Genomic DNA, 15,313 nt, shown 5'->3' with positions numbered 1-15,313 from the left:
CGGCTGTCTCCAGGGCAGTGGTTTTGCCGGGTGAGGTGCGGCCAGCTGGGAAGGTCATGCTCTGCCCTCATCCCGCTCCCTCTGGGGCCTGACTCAGCTCCTTCCAGCTTTCCAGGGAAAATCTTCGCCTCAGATTTCTCCTCCTCTGCCCGTGTCAGCCCAGGCTTGACCCCTTGTGTCGACTGGGTCATCCCTCTTGTAGCAGGCAGCACCACTAATGGAGGCAGTAATTAATCTGGGGGCAAAATGCAGCAAGGAGAGATGGGGAAGGGGGACCTTAGTGGGGATCCCTGCATGCCTGGCAGTGTCCTCTGCTCCCTGTGCCCTGGCCCTGAGTCCTGTAGAGGAGACGAGGAGTCCTGGGGCACACGTGGGCCATGTGCACCAGCTCTGGGCGTTCTCTGGTGTGGAGCAGCCAAGCGTTCGCTCACGCGATGCAGCTGCCGTCCCCAAGGACGGGTGTGAGGCCACGCCGGCTGGAACGGGCTCGAGGGCAGTGGGTGTGGGGAAGCTGGTGTTCTCCTCCCTCTCCACTCTGACAGCTGGAACGGTCATTAATAATTGCAGCTCTTACCATGATGAGCAATTGTAAGGAAAATTGTCTTGCTCATCTACTGGAAGGTTCTGCCGGGGGCAGGAGCTGGCTGTGGGAAGCCAAATGCCTCCTGGCATCGCCCAGATCTGGGCTGCGGTGCCACATCTTCTCACTGCCAGGTCCCGGAGTGCAAGAGCACATCAAAGATGGGGCGAGGAAAGTCAAGGGATAAAGACAGGCTGGGACTGGGCCAGGTGCTCGGGCTGGGGCACATGAGCAGTGGGATGGTCACACTGAGAAGCAGCAGGACACGGGTGCAACAAGGGACAGAAACAGCTGGTGCCTGCCTGGCAGGGCTGGCAGGAGCAGGGCTGAGTGCCTGCATGTGAGTCCCAGCTGTGCAGCCAAGGTCAGAGGAAGCACAGGGAAAAGTGAGGTGGCTGTGGCCTCACGTGGGCAGCCAACCTGGCTTGGCTGGACAGCAGCCGAGTGGAGGGCTGTGAGTGGAGGGCAGGAAAGGGGCAGGGGCAGGCAGTCGTGCGGGACTGCTGGGGTAGCATGGTCTGGGAACAGGTTCTGCCAGATCAGCCCCGGGGTGCCCAGCTGTGGAGCAGGGCCAGGGTGCTACAGCCAACCTGCCTCTCTCCGGGAGAGAGCCAAGCATCCCCTTGTGCCATTTCAAGGTCTGCGTTCATGGAGGGCTTAGTTCTGGTTGGTTCCCTGTTGCCTCTGGGTCCTCCTGGTGACGCTTCTACCACCCAGGGTGCCTCTGCGCTTTGCCAAGGGCATCTCTTGCCCACCAGCTCTGCGCACCATGTGAGGAGCTTGAGCGCAGGCAGCGGAAGGAGGGTCTCGGGTGGGCTGCGGAGGTGGAGCCTGGGGAGGGGCTGCAGCCTCGCTGCTCCGAGAACAAAGCCTGGCGGCGGCAGGCTCAGATCTCCCACCACATCCCTGAGCAGGGTCCCACCGCATCCACCCCCAAAGCCATCTGAGCTGCTTGTGGGGCGCCTGTCCCGGCCCCGGCCCCCGCGCTGGCCCCGGCAGCTGCTCTACAGCTGCTCCCAAACTCTTACAGCCTCTTAGGGCGGCTCCGGCTCTGGCCTCGGTCAGAAATGCTGGTGCAAGGAGGGCGTGGGGGGAGCGGGCGGCACAGCCAGGGCTCTCGGCACCCTGTCCCATGTACCTCTGGGTTCATCCACGGGCTGCTCTGAAGGGCTTGTCTTGGGAGAGGTCACTTCAGCAATATCCCCAACCTGCAGGAGTTAGGTCCTGTGCGCTCTTAATTGCTGGTCTGGCACAGAGACCCCTCCAGAGCGGTGCTGGTCCAGGCTGGGGACAGTGCCGGGGACAGGGAATCACTGCCTGTCCTGGCAGGAGCATTAGGACCTGGCTGGGAGCCCCTGCAGATCCCTGCACGGGTCAGTGCAAAACCAACTGTGGGTTCACACAGAGACAAAACCTCCTGGAAAAGGTGCTTGTGGACACAGCCTGGCAAGGTTCGGAAAGGACCCAGGGCTTGGGAGCGGTGGGCAAGGAGGGGCAGACGGGCAGCAGAGGCCCGCAAAAAGGCTGTGTCCACTGATTCCTCGTGCAAGCAGCGAGGGCATGGCTGGATGTGTAGTGTAAAGCCTACGGTGCAGTGTCCTTGGAGAGGAAACCTTGGACACGGGGGCTCGGCGTAGGGCAGCTCAGGAAGCCCTGTGTGCCACGTCCCCTGTGAATAGAGGACGTGAGCCAGGGGAGAGTCTGGGGATGGAGAGGACCACCCAGTACGAGAGGTCTCCAGAATGCAAGTTCCCAGGAGGGGCAGCACAGGATGCGGGGTCCTCAGGGCGGAGGAGAGCCCGGGATGCGAAATCACCCGGCGCGCAGGATCCCAGGAGGAGCTGAGCCGGGGTTCAGCGTCCCTGGGGCGAGGGATGGCCCAGGGCGCGGTGTTGCGGGGGCAGAGCAGAGCCCAAGCTGCGGGATCCCGAGGGCGAGCTGTGTGCGGGGGCGGCCCGAGGCGGGGGCGATGCTGCCCGCACCCCCGGGGTCCCGGCTCCGGGCCGGGCGGCGCGACCGGCGGGGTGCCCTGGGGGCGCCCCGGGGGCGCGGCGGGGGCGGGGGCCGGGCGGGGGGGCGGAGGGGAGGGGAGGGGGGCCGCCGTTCGCGGCGCTAGGACCGGGCGCGGCGGCGGGCGGAGCCTCCCCGCCGCTCGCCCCTCCGCCCGGCCGCTGCGGCAGTGTCTCGGAGGCGGGCAGGCGGCCGGTCCCTCCGGTCCCCCGGCAGCATCCCGGCCCCGCCATGGCTGGCGTCGGCTTCGCGGCGCACCGCCTGGAGCTGCTCGCCTCCTACCAGGACGTGATCGGCGAGGACAGCCCCACCGACTGGTGAGCGCGCCCGCCGCCGCCGCCGCCCCTTTGTCCCCGCCGCCGCCGCCGCCGCCGCCCTTTGTGCACGGAGCCGCCCGGTAACACCGGCCGCGCCCCGCGCTGCGCCCCCCGCCGTCCCCGGGAGCCCCGGCACACAAAGGCGGGCGGGGCGGCGGGGGGTGTGCCCGGCTCGCCGCCCCCGATGCCCGCACCTGCCCGCCGCACCGGGCCGGGGCGCGGTCCCCGCTTTGTCTGCGCCGGGCCGGCACGTGCGAGCGCCGGGACCCGCCGGCACCGGGAGTCCCCGGCACGGCCCGGTCCGACCCCCAGCCGGGCAGCGAGAGCGGGAAGCGGGGCAATTCGCGCACGGCGGGGAGGGCCCCGTGGGGCTTCCCGGTGCTGGGCCCGGCACCGGTTCCTCGCCATTGTCTGGAGCAGGAGCCGCGGGCAGGGGCGCTCGGGGGACGGGGGATGGGGAGGAGATCGGGGCGCCCCCAGACTGGCCCCGCTCCCGACCGGTCCTGCTCCCGACCGGCCCCACCGGTATCCCGGCAGCGGGCGGTCCCGCTGCCCGCCAGAGCGAGGCCTGAGGCCGCGGGGGCACCGAGCATCCCCCGCCGGTCCCGCTACCCTCAGATTCCCCCAAGCTCCTGGGTTGCCACATCCCTGGGCATCCCTGGGGGGTCGTGGTGAGTCGGCCCGGGATTGCCCCGCCGGGCTGGGATTGCTGCTGAGTCGGGGAGGGGAGTGGCTCTCTCCACTGGGACCCCCGGCTGCTCGCCCTGCCCGCACCCCGGTGCGGGGCAGCCGGTGTCGGGGCCGGCTGGATCCAGGCCCGCTGCAGGGAGCATCACCCACTGCCAGCCCACTCGCATCTCCCAGCTCAGCCGGGTGCCGGGAGGCTGCCTGGGGCCATCTGCCCCGCGATCCCCTCCCTGCCCTCCAGGGTGCCTCTGGCGTGCGGGGTGGGAATGCTGCCGGCGCGCTGGGGCGCATCTCGCTGGGCAGAGCCGGAGCGCTGGATGGTGTGGGGTGCTGCTGGGTGCATGCTGTGCATGATGCTTTTGGTGGGGGGCGGACGTGGGGGGGATAATGTGCGCCCACCATCCAGCCAGGAGCACCCACCACCCCTCCGGGATACACCCACCAGCCATCCGGGGACTCCCACCTCCCAGCTGGGCTGCACCCACAACCCAGGCGGTCAGACGTCTGTCTCTAACCAGGTCCCTGCTCTCAGGACAGGGCTGTGTAGGCCTGGGCAGGTCCGGGTCCCCGCCAGCCCCCGGGGGCTTCCGGAGGGCCCCACAGTCCTGCTGTCAGCCCAAGGGCGCTGTGGGCAAGCGCCGTGTATATTGCCGGCCAGGCGGCAGCTGTCAGCCCTGGGTACATCTCGCTTCCCGGCATCCGCTGCAAAGGAGCCGTCCCTGCCAAAGCTGCTGAGAGCAGCAGAATCGGTTCCCGGGAAGGCGAGTGCCGGTGGCGGCTCCCCACGCACCTCCAACGCTGATCCCGACCCGGCAGTGACCCCCTACCATGCCCATCCGTGGGGCTGAGTTTGCTCCATCGTCCCCAGCTGCTCCATCCTCCCCAGCCGCTCCATCCCATTGTCACCGGAGTCCCTGTCTGTGGGACCAGCATCCCCTCTGCAGGGCCCGCTGAGGGGGGGGTACGGGATGAGGGGTGATGCTGGTGGGGCTGCATCGGGCAAGGTGATGTGGACAGCCCCACGGGGAGGAGGACCCAGCCTGGTTGAGCCACGGAGCTGCCTGGGAGGACAATGTGCCAGAGCCTGGCCCTGGGCCGGTACCGGGGAATGCCACGCTCTTGCTAGGCCGGGATCCCTCTGTTTAGTCTGGGATTCCCCGTGCTTCAGCCCGGTCCTGGAGGGTCCGAGCATCCCCTCCCCCTGCCCGGCCCCGCGAAGGCTGCTGGGGCCCATTACTCGATCGGAAAGGAATTTGGTGCTGCTTTCTGAGCACGCCGACTCCCTGGAGCTCCCAGCCACATTGGAAACACATGTGCCGGGGCTGGGGTGGGAGGCTGGGGCGATGTGACCCTTCTCTGGCCATGGCATGGGGGGTGGGCTGCCGCGGGAGCCCCGTTCTGGCACCTGGGGATGCTGCTCTGCCGACTTCGGTGAGCAGCGGGGCCATGCGAGGGCAGCGGGGCTGAGATCTCTTCGGTTGGGGTGATGAGGGATCTTCAGTGAAGCCCCCCGGCTGCAGGGAGCCCCCCCGGGCTGCACAGGGCATCTCCACCCACGGGTGACCCACATACCTGGAACCCGGGGGTGGGAAAGGGCTGTATGGATTGGGTGGAGGGTTTAAAGCCCATGGAAGCGGGGTAAGCAACGCGTGATGCTGACAGCACCCGCTGTGACACAGCTGGTCCCCACTGCCGGGGGTTGTGGTGATGCTGTTGGGCTGTGGGTCCCTGGGGGCACCCTTGGGGATGCTACTGGCCCCAGCATGGCTTCCCTGTCTTCAGGAATGGAAACCTCCATCCTGGCGTGGATTGAGGCTGTGCTGCTGAGCTGTGTCCACATCAAGCCCCATCTGCCCTGGTAGCACCTCCGAGTGCAGGCAGCAGCCTTGTGCTCACATACCACTCAGCATGGCGGGGTTCTGGGGAAGAAAAGCAGGCAGTGGGTGCCCCCAGCACCCACAGGGCTCCCCAGGAAGTGATGCTGTGGCTCTGCCCTACTTCTTTTCTCCTGTCTGCTGCCAGCTGTATACCACCGTGCCAGCTTCCAACTCACTGCCCTGGGCTCCCCCAAACTGCTGCCATCCTCCCCCATTCCTGGGGGATCAGGGGCTGCATTTGCCACCCTTCCCTGTCACAGCCATCTCAGACGGCACTTTGCAGCTGTTCCAGGCCTGGAAGCTGGCGCCGGCTGGGGCGGCCGATTAGCGGGATCGGGATGTGCGGATTAAAGTCAATCTTGTTGGTGCAATTATCTGCGGCTCCCTGCCAGGGGCTTGGGGGGCGGCGGGTGCTGAAGGCAGAGGGAGGCCCTCTCCCTCTTAGGCACCTGCCTGCCTTCCCCCTGCTTTTTAGCTCCAGCCACGGCCCTGTTTTGGGGGTGGTTCTGCCCATAGGGACCCTCAATTCCTGTTCCCGAGGCTGTGGATTGAAGCTGCAGGCTTGAGTGAGGACGGCTTTGCTCGGCACAGCGGGGATTTTGGGGCTCTGAGAAGCGCCGTGCGGGCACCACCAGCCGAATGCTGATGGGCAGGGCCGCCCACCCGCGGCGGTGCAGGGATGTGGGGGATCCAGCACGGGCGGCCCTGGCTTTCCGGGTGCAGCGCGTGACGGTGGCAGGCAGGTTTGGGTGCCTGCCAGGCCCCGCAGGTCCCCACTGCCTGCCTGCCTCCCCCGCTCCCCTCCACTAATCACCTCGTCATCGGGGCGAGCTGCATCCCAGCTGGGATGGGGGGGGTTGCCATGGTGATGGAGGATGCTGGTTGCCTAGCGACATCCATCCCCTCGCCCACCCGCCCTGGACCAATTTGGCATGCGTGGTCCCCCCTCCATCGCTGGCTTTGTGCCTCTGGGGAGGTGCTGGCTGGTGGGGGTCCCCGTGGAGCCCCCAGAGGGGCTGGCCAGGGCATGGTGGGAGCGACAGGGGGTTTCCCATCAGCTGGGAATGGTTTCCAAGGAACAGTCTCCATGACGGCCCCATCACACTCTGGCGGCTCATTGATTTGCTGCTGCTGGTGCTCCGGCGTCCTCCCCCAGCCTGGTGCCTGCTGGGCTGGTGGCTCACGCAGCCGGGCACGTGAGTGGACCTGGGTCCTTACTGGGGCACAGGGTCATCCCCAAACTTGATCAGTAGCCAGGAGGGTCGTGAGGGGACAGGAATGGGCGAGAAAGTTGCTGTGAGACTGTGTTGGCTTGCAGCACAGCAGTCAGTGGGTCCCTGTGCCCAAGTGACTGTTCTGTCCCCAAACTTGGGACCCTTCCCCATAGCTGCCACCAAGGATTGGGGAATAGGCCCTGCCTATTCCTGTCTGCCTTGCCTGGCAGTCTGGCTCTTGGTGCTGTTGATGGACAAGGGATTGTGGCTCTGTGCTAGTTTCGGGACAAACAGCCAGACCCAAGGACATGCCCTGACCTCAGTGTAAGCAGGATGGGGAGGGTAGGGGCTGCCCCACACTCCTCCTGGCTTTGGCTCACTCATGGTGTCTCCCCAGGGCCCTCTACACATACGAGGATGGCTCTGATGACCTGAAGCTGGCAGCATCAGGAGGTAAGGTCCTCTGTCCCCTCTGCCGGCTCGCCTGTGCCGGTGTTTTCCCTGTCACCTGTTCCTGGTGCTGGATGCACGTGGGCTGACGGTGCTGTGCCAGGTGGAGGTTTGCTGGAGCTTTCCGGCCACTTTGAGATTCAGAAGGTGATGTATGGCTTCTGCAGCGTCAAGGACCCCCAGGCTGTGCTCCCCAAATATGTCCTCGTCAACTGGGTGAGTCTGGGGGCCATGCTGAGGGGGGCTGTGCTGTGTGCACAGGGATATGGCAGGGTGTGAGGGAGCTGGCAGTGGCCAGGGGCTGTGGGTGCCCCACAGTCCTGCTGCCCTGCTATGGTCAGCGGAGTGGGGGTCACCCTACTGCCCCTCTCAGCTCAGTCCCTCCCTGGATGCCACAGGTGGGCGAGGACGTGCCGGACGCCCGCAAATGCGCCTGTGCCAGCCACGTAGCCAAGATTGCTGAGTTCTTCCAGGTGAGTGACACTGGGGAGGGGGAAGATGTTGTCGTGACACTGATCCTGAACCCTGATGGCTGCTTGCACCCCCCAGGGTGTCGATGTCATCGTCAATGCCAGCAGCGTGGAGGACATTGACCCAGGGGCCATCGGGCAGCGGCTCTCCAACGGGCTGGCCCGTGTCTCCAGCCCGGTGCTGCACCGCCTGCGGCTGCGCGAGGACGAGAATGCCGAGCCCGTGGTAATGTCCCCATGGCAGCGCTGGCGATGGTGGCAGGACTGGGGTGTCCCTACAGCCCAGGGCTCCTGTCCACCGCAGCCTCTCATCCCATGTGCTGCTTACCCCCTCGCTGATCCCAGCCCCTCCACCCCCCCTGCCTCTCCTCTGTCCCAGGGCACCACTTACCAGAAAACCGATGCCACCGTGGAGATGAAGCGACTCAACCGGGAGCAGTTCTGGGAACAGGCCAAGGTGGGATATGGAGGGACAGCTGGTAGTCCCCAGGGAGAGGGGTCAGCTGATGGGCAGCCTCCTCATTCATCCCCCCCCACCAGAAAGAGGAGGAATTGCGTAAGGAGGAAGAGCGGAAAAAGGCTCTGGATGCCCGGCTGCGGTTCGAGCAGGAGCGGATGGAGCAGGAGCGGCTGGAGCAGGAGGAGCGGGAACGGCGCTACAGGGAGCGTGAGGAGCAGATCGAGGAGCACAGGCATGGTTGGGGTCGGGTGGGAAGTGGGTATGGGATGGCTGCATATGTGCTGTGAGTGGTTGGGTGGGCACATGGGTGTCCCTCACAGGGCGGGGTTGGGGCAGAGACTGGCAGGAGCTGATGCCCTGTGCCTCTCCTGTTTCCTCATTGCAGGAGGAAGCAGCAGAGCTTGGAGGCGGAGGAGGCCCGGCAGCGCCTGAAGGAGCAGTCCATTTTTGTAAGTGCCATGGCAGGACTGGGGCCAGAATCGGAGCTGGGGCTGCCACTGGCATTACCCCCAAGGAAAGGCTTTCCCCAGCTGGGTGCCTGGGGCTGGGAGGTGATGCTGTGTCTCTTCCCAGGGGGATCAGCAAGAGGAGGACGACAGGCAGCAGTTTAGGAAATCGGAGTCAGAGGTGGAGGTGAGTGTGGTGATGGCCGTGCCCAGTGCTGGTCCTCACTCTCCATCCAGCAGTGCCCACAGCTAGATGGCAATGAAGCTGTGGGATGCATAGAGGGTGGTCCCACAGCCCCATGCCACCAGGGTGGTGGGGCTCAGCCTCCCCCATCCCCACAGGAGGCTGCTGCCATCATCGCTCAGCGGCCTGACAACCCCCGGGACTTCTTCAAGCAGCAGGAGCGGGTGGCATCGGGCAGCAGTGATGCTGTCTCACCAGGCAGCCACAGGACAGGTGAGGGGCTGTGGGGGGTTGTGGGCACAGGGGTGGGCACCAGGAGACCAGGGCACAGGTGAGTGCAGTGTCACAGCTCAACGGGTTGTAGTGGGGTATGGAAAGACCAGGGATGCAATGTGGGGAGGAGGTGTACCCTCTGCCATCACTGGCACTGTGATTCTGGGTGCCAAGGGTATGAGGATGGCAGGGGACATCCTGCTCTGCTGTGCCACCATCACTGTCACCATCACTGCCACTGCCACTGCACCTCATGTGGCCCCTGCTGCTGGGGCAGCTTGTCAGGGGCTGGATGTCAGGTTGTCTTCAGCAGAATGGGGTTCATCTTGCTCTCTGCTGGGTGTTGTCCACTCACCTGTCATAGCACTGTGCTTGCAGCCAAGTCGGCAGCATGGTCAGTGCGTGGGGCAACTAGAGGTCCAGGGATGGCTTGGGAATACATCCCATGGTGGCAGCTAAAAAGGGACAGGAGAGAGTGAGGCAGATGTGGGGCACTCAGCGTGCTGCCAGCTAGCAAGGAGTGCCCCATGGGGAAGCTGGGCTGCCCCACGGTGTTGGAACTCTCTGTGAATCTAGAGAAGGACTGTCTGTCCTGGTGGGTGCCTCCAGCCATGGGGCTGCGTCATGGTGCTGTGCTGGGGGGCTGTGCTGTGGGGCTGTACTGGGAGGGAGACTGTGATGTGTATTCTTGTGTGGTGTGCCGTGGGTTGTGCCATGGGCTATGCCATGGGCTGTGCTGTGGGGTTGTGCCGTGGTGCTGTGCCTCGCGGCACTGCTGTGGGGTTGTGCCGTGGGTCGTGCTGTGTGCTCTGTGTTCTGGCCATGCCGTGGGTTGTGCCGTGGATTCACGCTGTGGGGCTGTGCTGTGGCTGAGCAGATAGTTGTTCCCACGGCCGTATCCTGGCCTCTCCTCACCTGGCCAGGCTGTGCTGCCTCACATCCTTCTGTCCTGCTGCCTTTCCATCCTCTTGTCCTGCCATTCTCCCACGGTGCTGCCTTCCACCCTGCTGTGCTCCCATCCCGGTGCCCTGGTGCTCCAGCCCCGCCATGACTGCGCTGAGCAGGGACTGACTGACCCATCTCTTTGATCTCTCTCTCTCTCCGTCCGTCCGTCTGTCTGTCTTTCTCTCACAGGTCGTCTGCACTGTCCTTTCATAAAGACAGCTGACAGTGGGCCACCTTCTTCTTCCTCCTCCTCCTCCTCCCCCCCACGGACCCCCTTCCCCTATATCTCCTGCCACCGCACTCCAAATCTCTCCTCTTTCTTCCCATGTAGGTAGCTGGGAGCTCCTGGGTGCGCAGCTCCGGGGGTCAAGCCATGGGCAGCTGCCCCACAGCCCACCCAGCCCCACGGCACACCGGACCAGCAGCGGAGGCAGCACGGGCACCCCGAGGGGGACAGGCACCCTGAGGGGGATGGGCACTCAGGCAGGGACCTGCTGGGGATGGCCCCATGCTGGTCCCTGTGCCCCTGGGGGGGACATAGGACAGACTGTGCCCATGGGTCAGATGGGGACGGGGTAGAGCTGTGCCTGGGGAGGTGATGATCCGCAGTGGGATGGAATAGACTGCCCGTGGGGCAGTGGATAGGACAACTGTGCCCTGGATTATGCAGGACTGTGCCTGTGGGGCATGGTTGGGCAGCGTGGAAAAGGCTGTGCCAGAATCATGTGCTGATGGGGCAGAAGGGAAAGGGACATCTGTGCCCTGGATCACACAGGTCTGTGCCCATGGGGCAGCATTAGGCAGTGTGGAAAAGGCTGTGCCCAGAATCATGTGAGGCTATACCAATGGGGCAGAAGGGAATGGGACAGCTGCATGGACAAGACTGCAAGACTGTCCACGAGACAGTGTGGAGTGGAAAATGCCATGCCCAGGAATGTGTGGGGCTGTGCCAATGGGGCAGAAGGGGCCATATGGTTCCAGGGGCCATGTAGGGCTATGCCCCCACAGACACAGTTGACAGGGCTCAGAGCTGTGCCCACAAAGGCTGTGCCAAGGCACAGCTGAGTGACATGCAGGCAGAGCCAGTGTGCACCAAGGCAGGTATGGGGCTGCCTGTCCCCTTGCCCACCAGATGTGGGGGCTGAAACTCATGGGGGTGGCGGGGACACCTGGAAGGGACGTGGTGATTGCTGCACCCATGGAAGCCTCCACCCCACCACCCCGGAGGGGACGACGTGGTGGCAGGTACACAGTGATGTGCACTTGGCAGCTCACAGCTGGGTTGGTGTGGGGCAGGAGCAATGCTGGGGTGCTGGTTCCCTCCCTCAATGTGGGCATCCCCCCCACGCCACCCCATCTCCCTTGTCTGCAGGCAGCCAGTCGGACGCCTTCCGCAAGGCCTCGGCAGCGGGCTGCAGCCCCTGCGAGTCCAGCCCGGCCGTCACGCCGCTGGGCGAACCGGGCACCCGCGCGCCCGCTGACCAGACGCCGGCAACGCCCAAAGGTGGGCGCAGGGCTGGCGCTGCTTCTCCCTGCCCAGGGCTGCCGGGTGCATCCCCACTGCAGCCCCTTCGGCTCTGCTGCAGCCCTACAAACCACGCTTGCATGGCTCAGTGCATCCATGCTGTCCCGTCCGCATCCCTCAGCATATCCCATCTGGATCTGCTGTGTCCCACAGTGCATTCCCACTGCAGCCCCCTCGGCTCTGCTGTAGCCCCCTGGCTGCCCTTGCATGGCTCAGTGCATCCATGCTGTCCCCTCTGCATCCCTCGGCATATCCCCATATCTCTGCTGTGTCCCCCAGCGCATCCCCGCCGTACCTGCTGCTCCGTTGCCGCTGCATCCCCGCCGTCTCTGCTGCATCCCCCAGTGCAGCCCCACCGTCATTGTGCATCCCCGCTGCCTCCAGTGCATTTTCTAATGCCAGTGCATCCCTGCTGTCTCTGCTGCACCCCACGCCATGCATCCCCCCCATCTCCAGTGCATTCCCCCTGCTCTGTACATGTCGACCCTCCCTGCTGCATCCCCCGGTGCAGCCCTGCTGTCTCTGTTGGGTCCCCCAGTGCGATGCTGCACAGTCTGCGCCGTCCTGCTGTACATCCTTTCCAGGGCTGCTGTATCCCTCTGTGCATCCCCTCTGCCCCACTGCATCCCCAGGACACCCCAGCCTGCTGTCACCAGGTGTCCCTGCTGCGTCCCCACTGACCTCTTGGCATCCTCTGGTGCATCCCAGATTTTCCTTCTGCATCTTCTCAGGGCACCTCTCCCGTTCCCTCCACAGCCCTTTCTGCCTTTCTGCCACTCCCCAAGGGATGACCTTGTCCCTGCCCATGTCCCCTCACTCCCTGATGCATGATACAATCCCCTCCCTGCCCAGTCACCTCCACCGATCGTTGCAGTAGTCCCCATACTGTGCCTAGTCCAAAGGACTCCAAATTCCCCTGAGCTGCATCCCTGTCCCCGGGTGACCCCTAGCCCTGGATGAGCTTGTCTGTCCCCACTGACTGCTGTCCCCTCCTTGCAGAGTCCCCCAGCCCCAGCGCGCAGGAGCCCGGGCCAGCCACGCCCGAGCAGCACTGGCCCTTCCCGGGGCCAGAGGACAAGGCCATCGAGCCCCCTGGGGACGAGCCCAGTCCCAGGCCAGTGTGGACAGCGGGGGGTGATGCCCTGGGGGACCTGGTGACCCTGGAGCCCACCGAGCCCTCCCTGCCACCCGTGGCTGACGAGCCCCAAACTGGGGAAGCCCCCAACCCCGAGAGCCTCATCGACCTGTGGCAGAGCGACGGGGTGGCTCCCCCAGCTGCCTGGCCCCTGCCTGCTGCCCCGGTCCCCGAGACACCCCCGGCCATGCTGCCCGAGGAGGGGGCCCTGCTGAGCCTGGATGAGCTGCCAGAGCCCCCTGCCACCTTCTGCGACGCGGAGCAGGAGGATGAGGATGAGGAGGAGGCAGCTGGCGAGGGGGAACCCCAGTCCCAGGATCTGGGCTGCCAGCACACGCCCCAGGAAGACACCCCGGGCCGAGAGACACCCCCCATCACCAATGGGGAGATGGCCCCCAAGGATGGGACACCGGGCCGTGGGGAGCAGGTGAGCATCACTGTGGGGAGAGGTCAGGGGGTGATGGGTGGCTGGGGGCGGTCCTGACAACCTGCCCCCACCCCCCAGGCCAGCGAGGGCTACTTCAGCCAGTCCCAGGAGGAGGAGGTGCTCCCCCCCGAGGAGCTGTCGGCCAAAGCCCCCCAGCCCGTCTTCTACAACAAGCCCCCAGGTGAGTGAGGACAGTGAGGAGAGGGAGTCTGTCCCTTTCTGGGCCATCCCAAGCCATCCTGACCCCTCTCCCTGTCCTCCAGAGATCGACATCACATGCTGGGATGCAGACCCTCTGCCCGAGGAAGAGGAGAGCTTTGGGGGGGCCCTGTAAGGCCAGGCCCCGCTGCCGGCACAGGCAGCCCGCCCCGGCCGGCGCGGGGCACGAGGGGGCTGCAGCCGGGGGCCGGGCCCCCCTCACCCCTCTGGGGCCCCGCAGGATGAGGCCTCCGTGTGGCGGCCGCCCCGCTGCAACCCTGCCCCGGGGCACCTTTTACAGCCCCCCCTTCTCCTCCTTTCTTTTTTAAGTTGTCGGTAGGAGCCGTGTCAGCCCCCCAGCCCTCCCTTAGCAGCCCCCCCACCCCCGATGCCCCAGCGCCCCTTTGGGGGGGACGACACACGCTCGCATCCCCTGCCCGGCTGTGGGACAGGGTCCTCGTTCTCTTCGTGCCCCCCCCGGGAGCCCCCCTCAGTACTTTGCACGAGTTCAAAGAAAAAAAAAAGAAATAATAATAATAATAATAAATGAATATGGCAATAAAGTGACCCGACCGAGGCAAGGCTGCGGCCAGCGGCGTCCCCCCCCAAACCCCGGCAGGGAGCTGGTGTGGGGGCTTTTACCCCTTCCCCACTCCTCTTTTGCTGGGAGCCCCGTCCTCCCCTGCTTGGCCCCTGCTTGGCCCCTCTCCCCCCATTCCCCCCGGAAACTTTTTGGAAAGCACAAGTTCTGTACCGGCGGTGTGCTCATGTCTGTTAATAAATAAAGCGTCTCCCACGGGGGCTGCAGCCTGCTGGGGCGGCAGGGAGGGCTGGGAGTGTGGGGGGGGCTACGGCTGCCTTGGGGAGGGGGCGGTCCCACCATGCCAGCCCGCCAGGAGGCAAACCCGAGCCACAAACTTTTATTCTCAAACTGTAACAAACAAAAAATTTAAGAAACAGAGCAAAGTCCGGGTCCCCAGCGCCCCCGGCCATGGGGAGGCCGGCGGGGGCCAGACGGGGAACCAGCCCCTTCCGCGCCGGCGGCGATGGCCCGCGCCGGGGCGGGTGTCCCTGGGGTGACACGAGCAACCGAAGTCCCCCACCCCCCCCAGGTGCATGGCAAGGTCCGGGCGTCCCCCGCAGCCGCTGTTAGACAGCGGTAGTCCTGCCGAAGAGGGGCATGGAGACCGGGAGGTGCCAGGGTCCCGTCTCGTAGGTGTCCCTGCTGCTGAGCTCCGAGTCCGTCCAGCTGGGAAACATGCGTGGGGAGCACTCTTGCTGCAGATAGAGGTCCGGGCAGGCAGGGCCGGGGCTGGCTGAGCGGGGCAGGTGCAGCGCTGAACCGTAGCCGGCGTCCAGGAAAAGGGGTTTGTAGCTGGGAGGCTGCTCCTGCTTCTCCAGCCGCTCATGGCTCAGGAAAGGGGCGTTGATTTTGCGGTAGAGCCCCCGCGTGTCCATCAGCACCTCGCTGTACGGCGGGGGGGGCTCCGCCATCAGCAGCGCCTCCTCATAGCACGGTGGCTTTGACAGGTCCGATTCTGCAAGGCAAAGCCCCCCCCGGACCCCTGCTGCCGTCAGCGCTGCGCCCCGGCTCTCACGTCGTATCCCCCCCAAAACAGAGGGAGGCACGTGCTGCGGGGATGCGAGAGCCCCTCCCTGCTCCTTACCGTGCCGGCAGCTCCAGGGTCGGGGGGGTGGGATGTGGTGGGGGTGATGATGGTGATGGTGGGGCTCGAGGCGGAGGCGGTGGGGAATGGCGATGCCGGGGGGGCTGCCCCCGTAACCCTCGTAGTGCAGTGGCTCCATCTCCAGTGCGCGCAGGCTCTGCTCCCGCAGCCGCTCCTCCTGCTGCCGCTTCACCCGCCGCCGCAGGTAGCTGCAGAAGCAGCACAGCAGCACGATGAGGCCCCAGATGAGCCAGAAGCCCGCGAAGCAGGTGAGGAAGGTGTAGGTGCCCTGGGACATCACCATCTTGGCAGCCGGCCCCGGGGGGGAGACCCCCGCCTCTCCCTGCCCTCGGGATGGGGGACGGGATGCTCAGGGCGGCGGCAGGGTCAGGGAGGACCCGATGCTGTCAGGGCCGCCGAGGGCATCTCCCCGGGCCGTGCCCGGCGC

The 15,313-nt window shown here is 65.6% G+C and overlaps 2 protein-coding genes and 1 long non-coding RNA gene across 6 annotated transcripts in view; 2 read left to right on the top strand and 1 right to left on the bottom strand.

Moving 5' to 3' along the window:
* The first annotated feature begins 2,772 nt into the window (after window positions 1-2,772).
* On the top strand, window positions 2,773-13,994 carry DBN1 (drebrin 1). 2 transcript variants are annotated; one of them, XM_014876001.2, is made up of 15 exons: window positions 2,773-2,907; window positions 7,083-7,138; window positions 7,239-7,351; window positions 7,534-7,608; window positions 7,685-7,831; window positions 7,985-8,062; window positions 8,146-8,297; window positions 8,451-8,514; window positions 8,639-8,698; window positions 8,854-8,968; window positions 10,103-10,240; window positions 11,286-11,417; window positions 12,438-13,000; window positions 13,079-13,181; window positions 13,264-13,994. In XM_014876001.2, exons 1-15 carry the CDS (start codon window positions 2,822-2,824, stop codon window positions 13,332-13,334), a joined length of 1,953 nt encoding a protein of 650 aa, XP_014731487.1. In that variant the 5' UTR covers window positions 2,773-2,821; the 3' UTR covers window positions 13,335-13,994. The 2 variants fall into 2 exon arrangements, with proteins under 2 accessions (XP_014731487.1, XP_088029649.1); XM_088173523.1 differs by lacking the exon at window positions 2,773-2,907 and adding an exon at window positions 6,696-7,009.
* On the bottom strand, window positions 13,589-15,308 carry PRR7 (proline rich 7, synaptic). 2 transcript variants are annotated; one of them, XM_088173525.1, is made up of 2 exons: window positions 14,866-15,308; window positions 13,589-14,763 (listed from the first exon to the last, which is right to left on the bottom strand). In XM_088173525.1, the coding sequence occupies exons 1-2, from the start codon at window positions 15,167-15,169 to the stop codon at window positions 14,348-14,350; spliced, it is 720 nt and encodes a 239-aa protein (XP_088029651.1). In that variant the 5' UTR covers window positions 15,170-15,308; the 3' UTR covers window positions 13,589-14,347. The 2 variants fall into 2 exon arrangements, with proteins under 2 accessions (XP_088029651.1, XP_014731403.1); XM_014875917.2 differs by having other exon boundaries at window positions 13,589-14,736.
* The window catches only part of LOC148221954 (uncharacterized), a 19,947-nt gene continuing 19,631 nt past the window's right edge, over window positions 14,998-15,313 (top strand). For both annotated transcript variants that reach the window (XR_015806950.1, XR_015806949.1), the window contains exon 1: window positions 14,998-15,134. This is a non-coding gene — a long non-coding RNA (uncharacterized LOC148221954). The remainder of the gene's footprint in view (window positions 15,135-15,313) is intronic.

Source organism: Sturnus vulgaris, chromosome 15 (genome assembly GCF_052056855.1).
Source record: "Sturnus vulgaris isolate bStuVul1 chromosome 15, bStuVul1.hap1, whole genome shotgun sequence".
Classification (NCBI taxonomy): domain Eukaryota; kingdom Metazoa; phylum Chordata; class Aves; order Passeriformes; family Sturnidae; genus Sturnus; species Sturnus vulgaris.
Note: the sequence above shows the minus strand (reverse complement) of the source record. Positions and strands in the feature narration are given on the sequence as shown.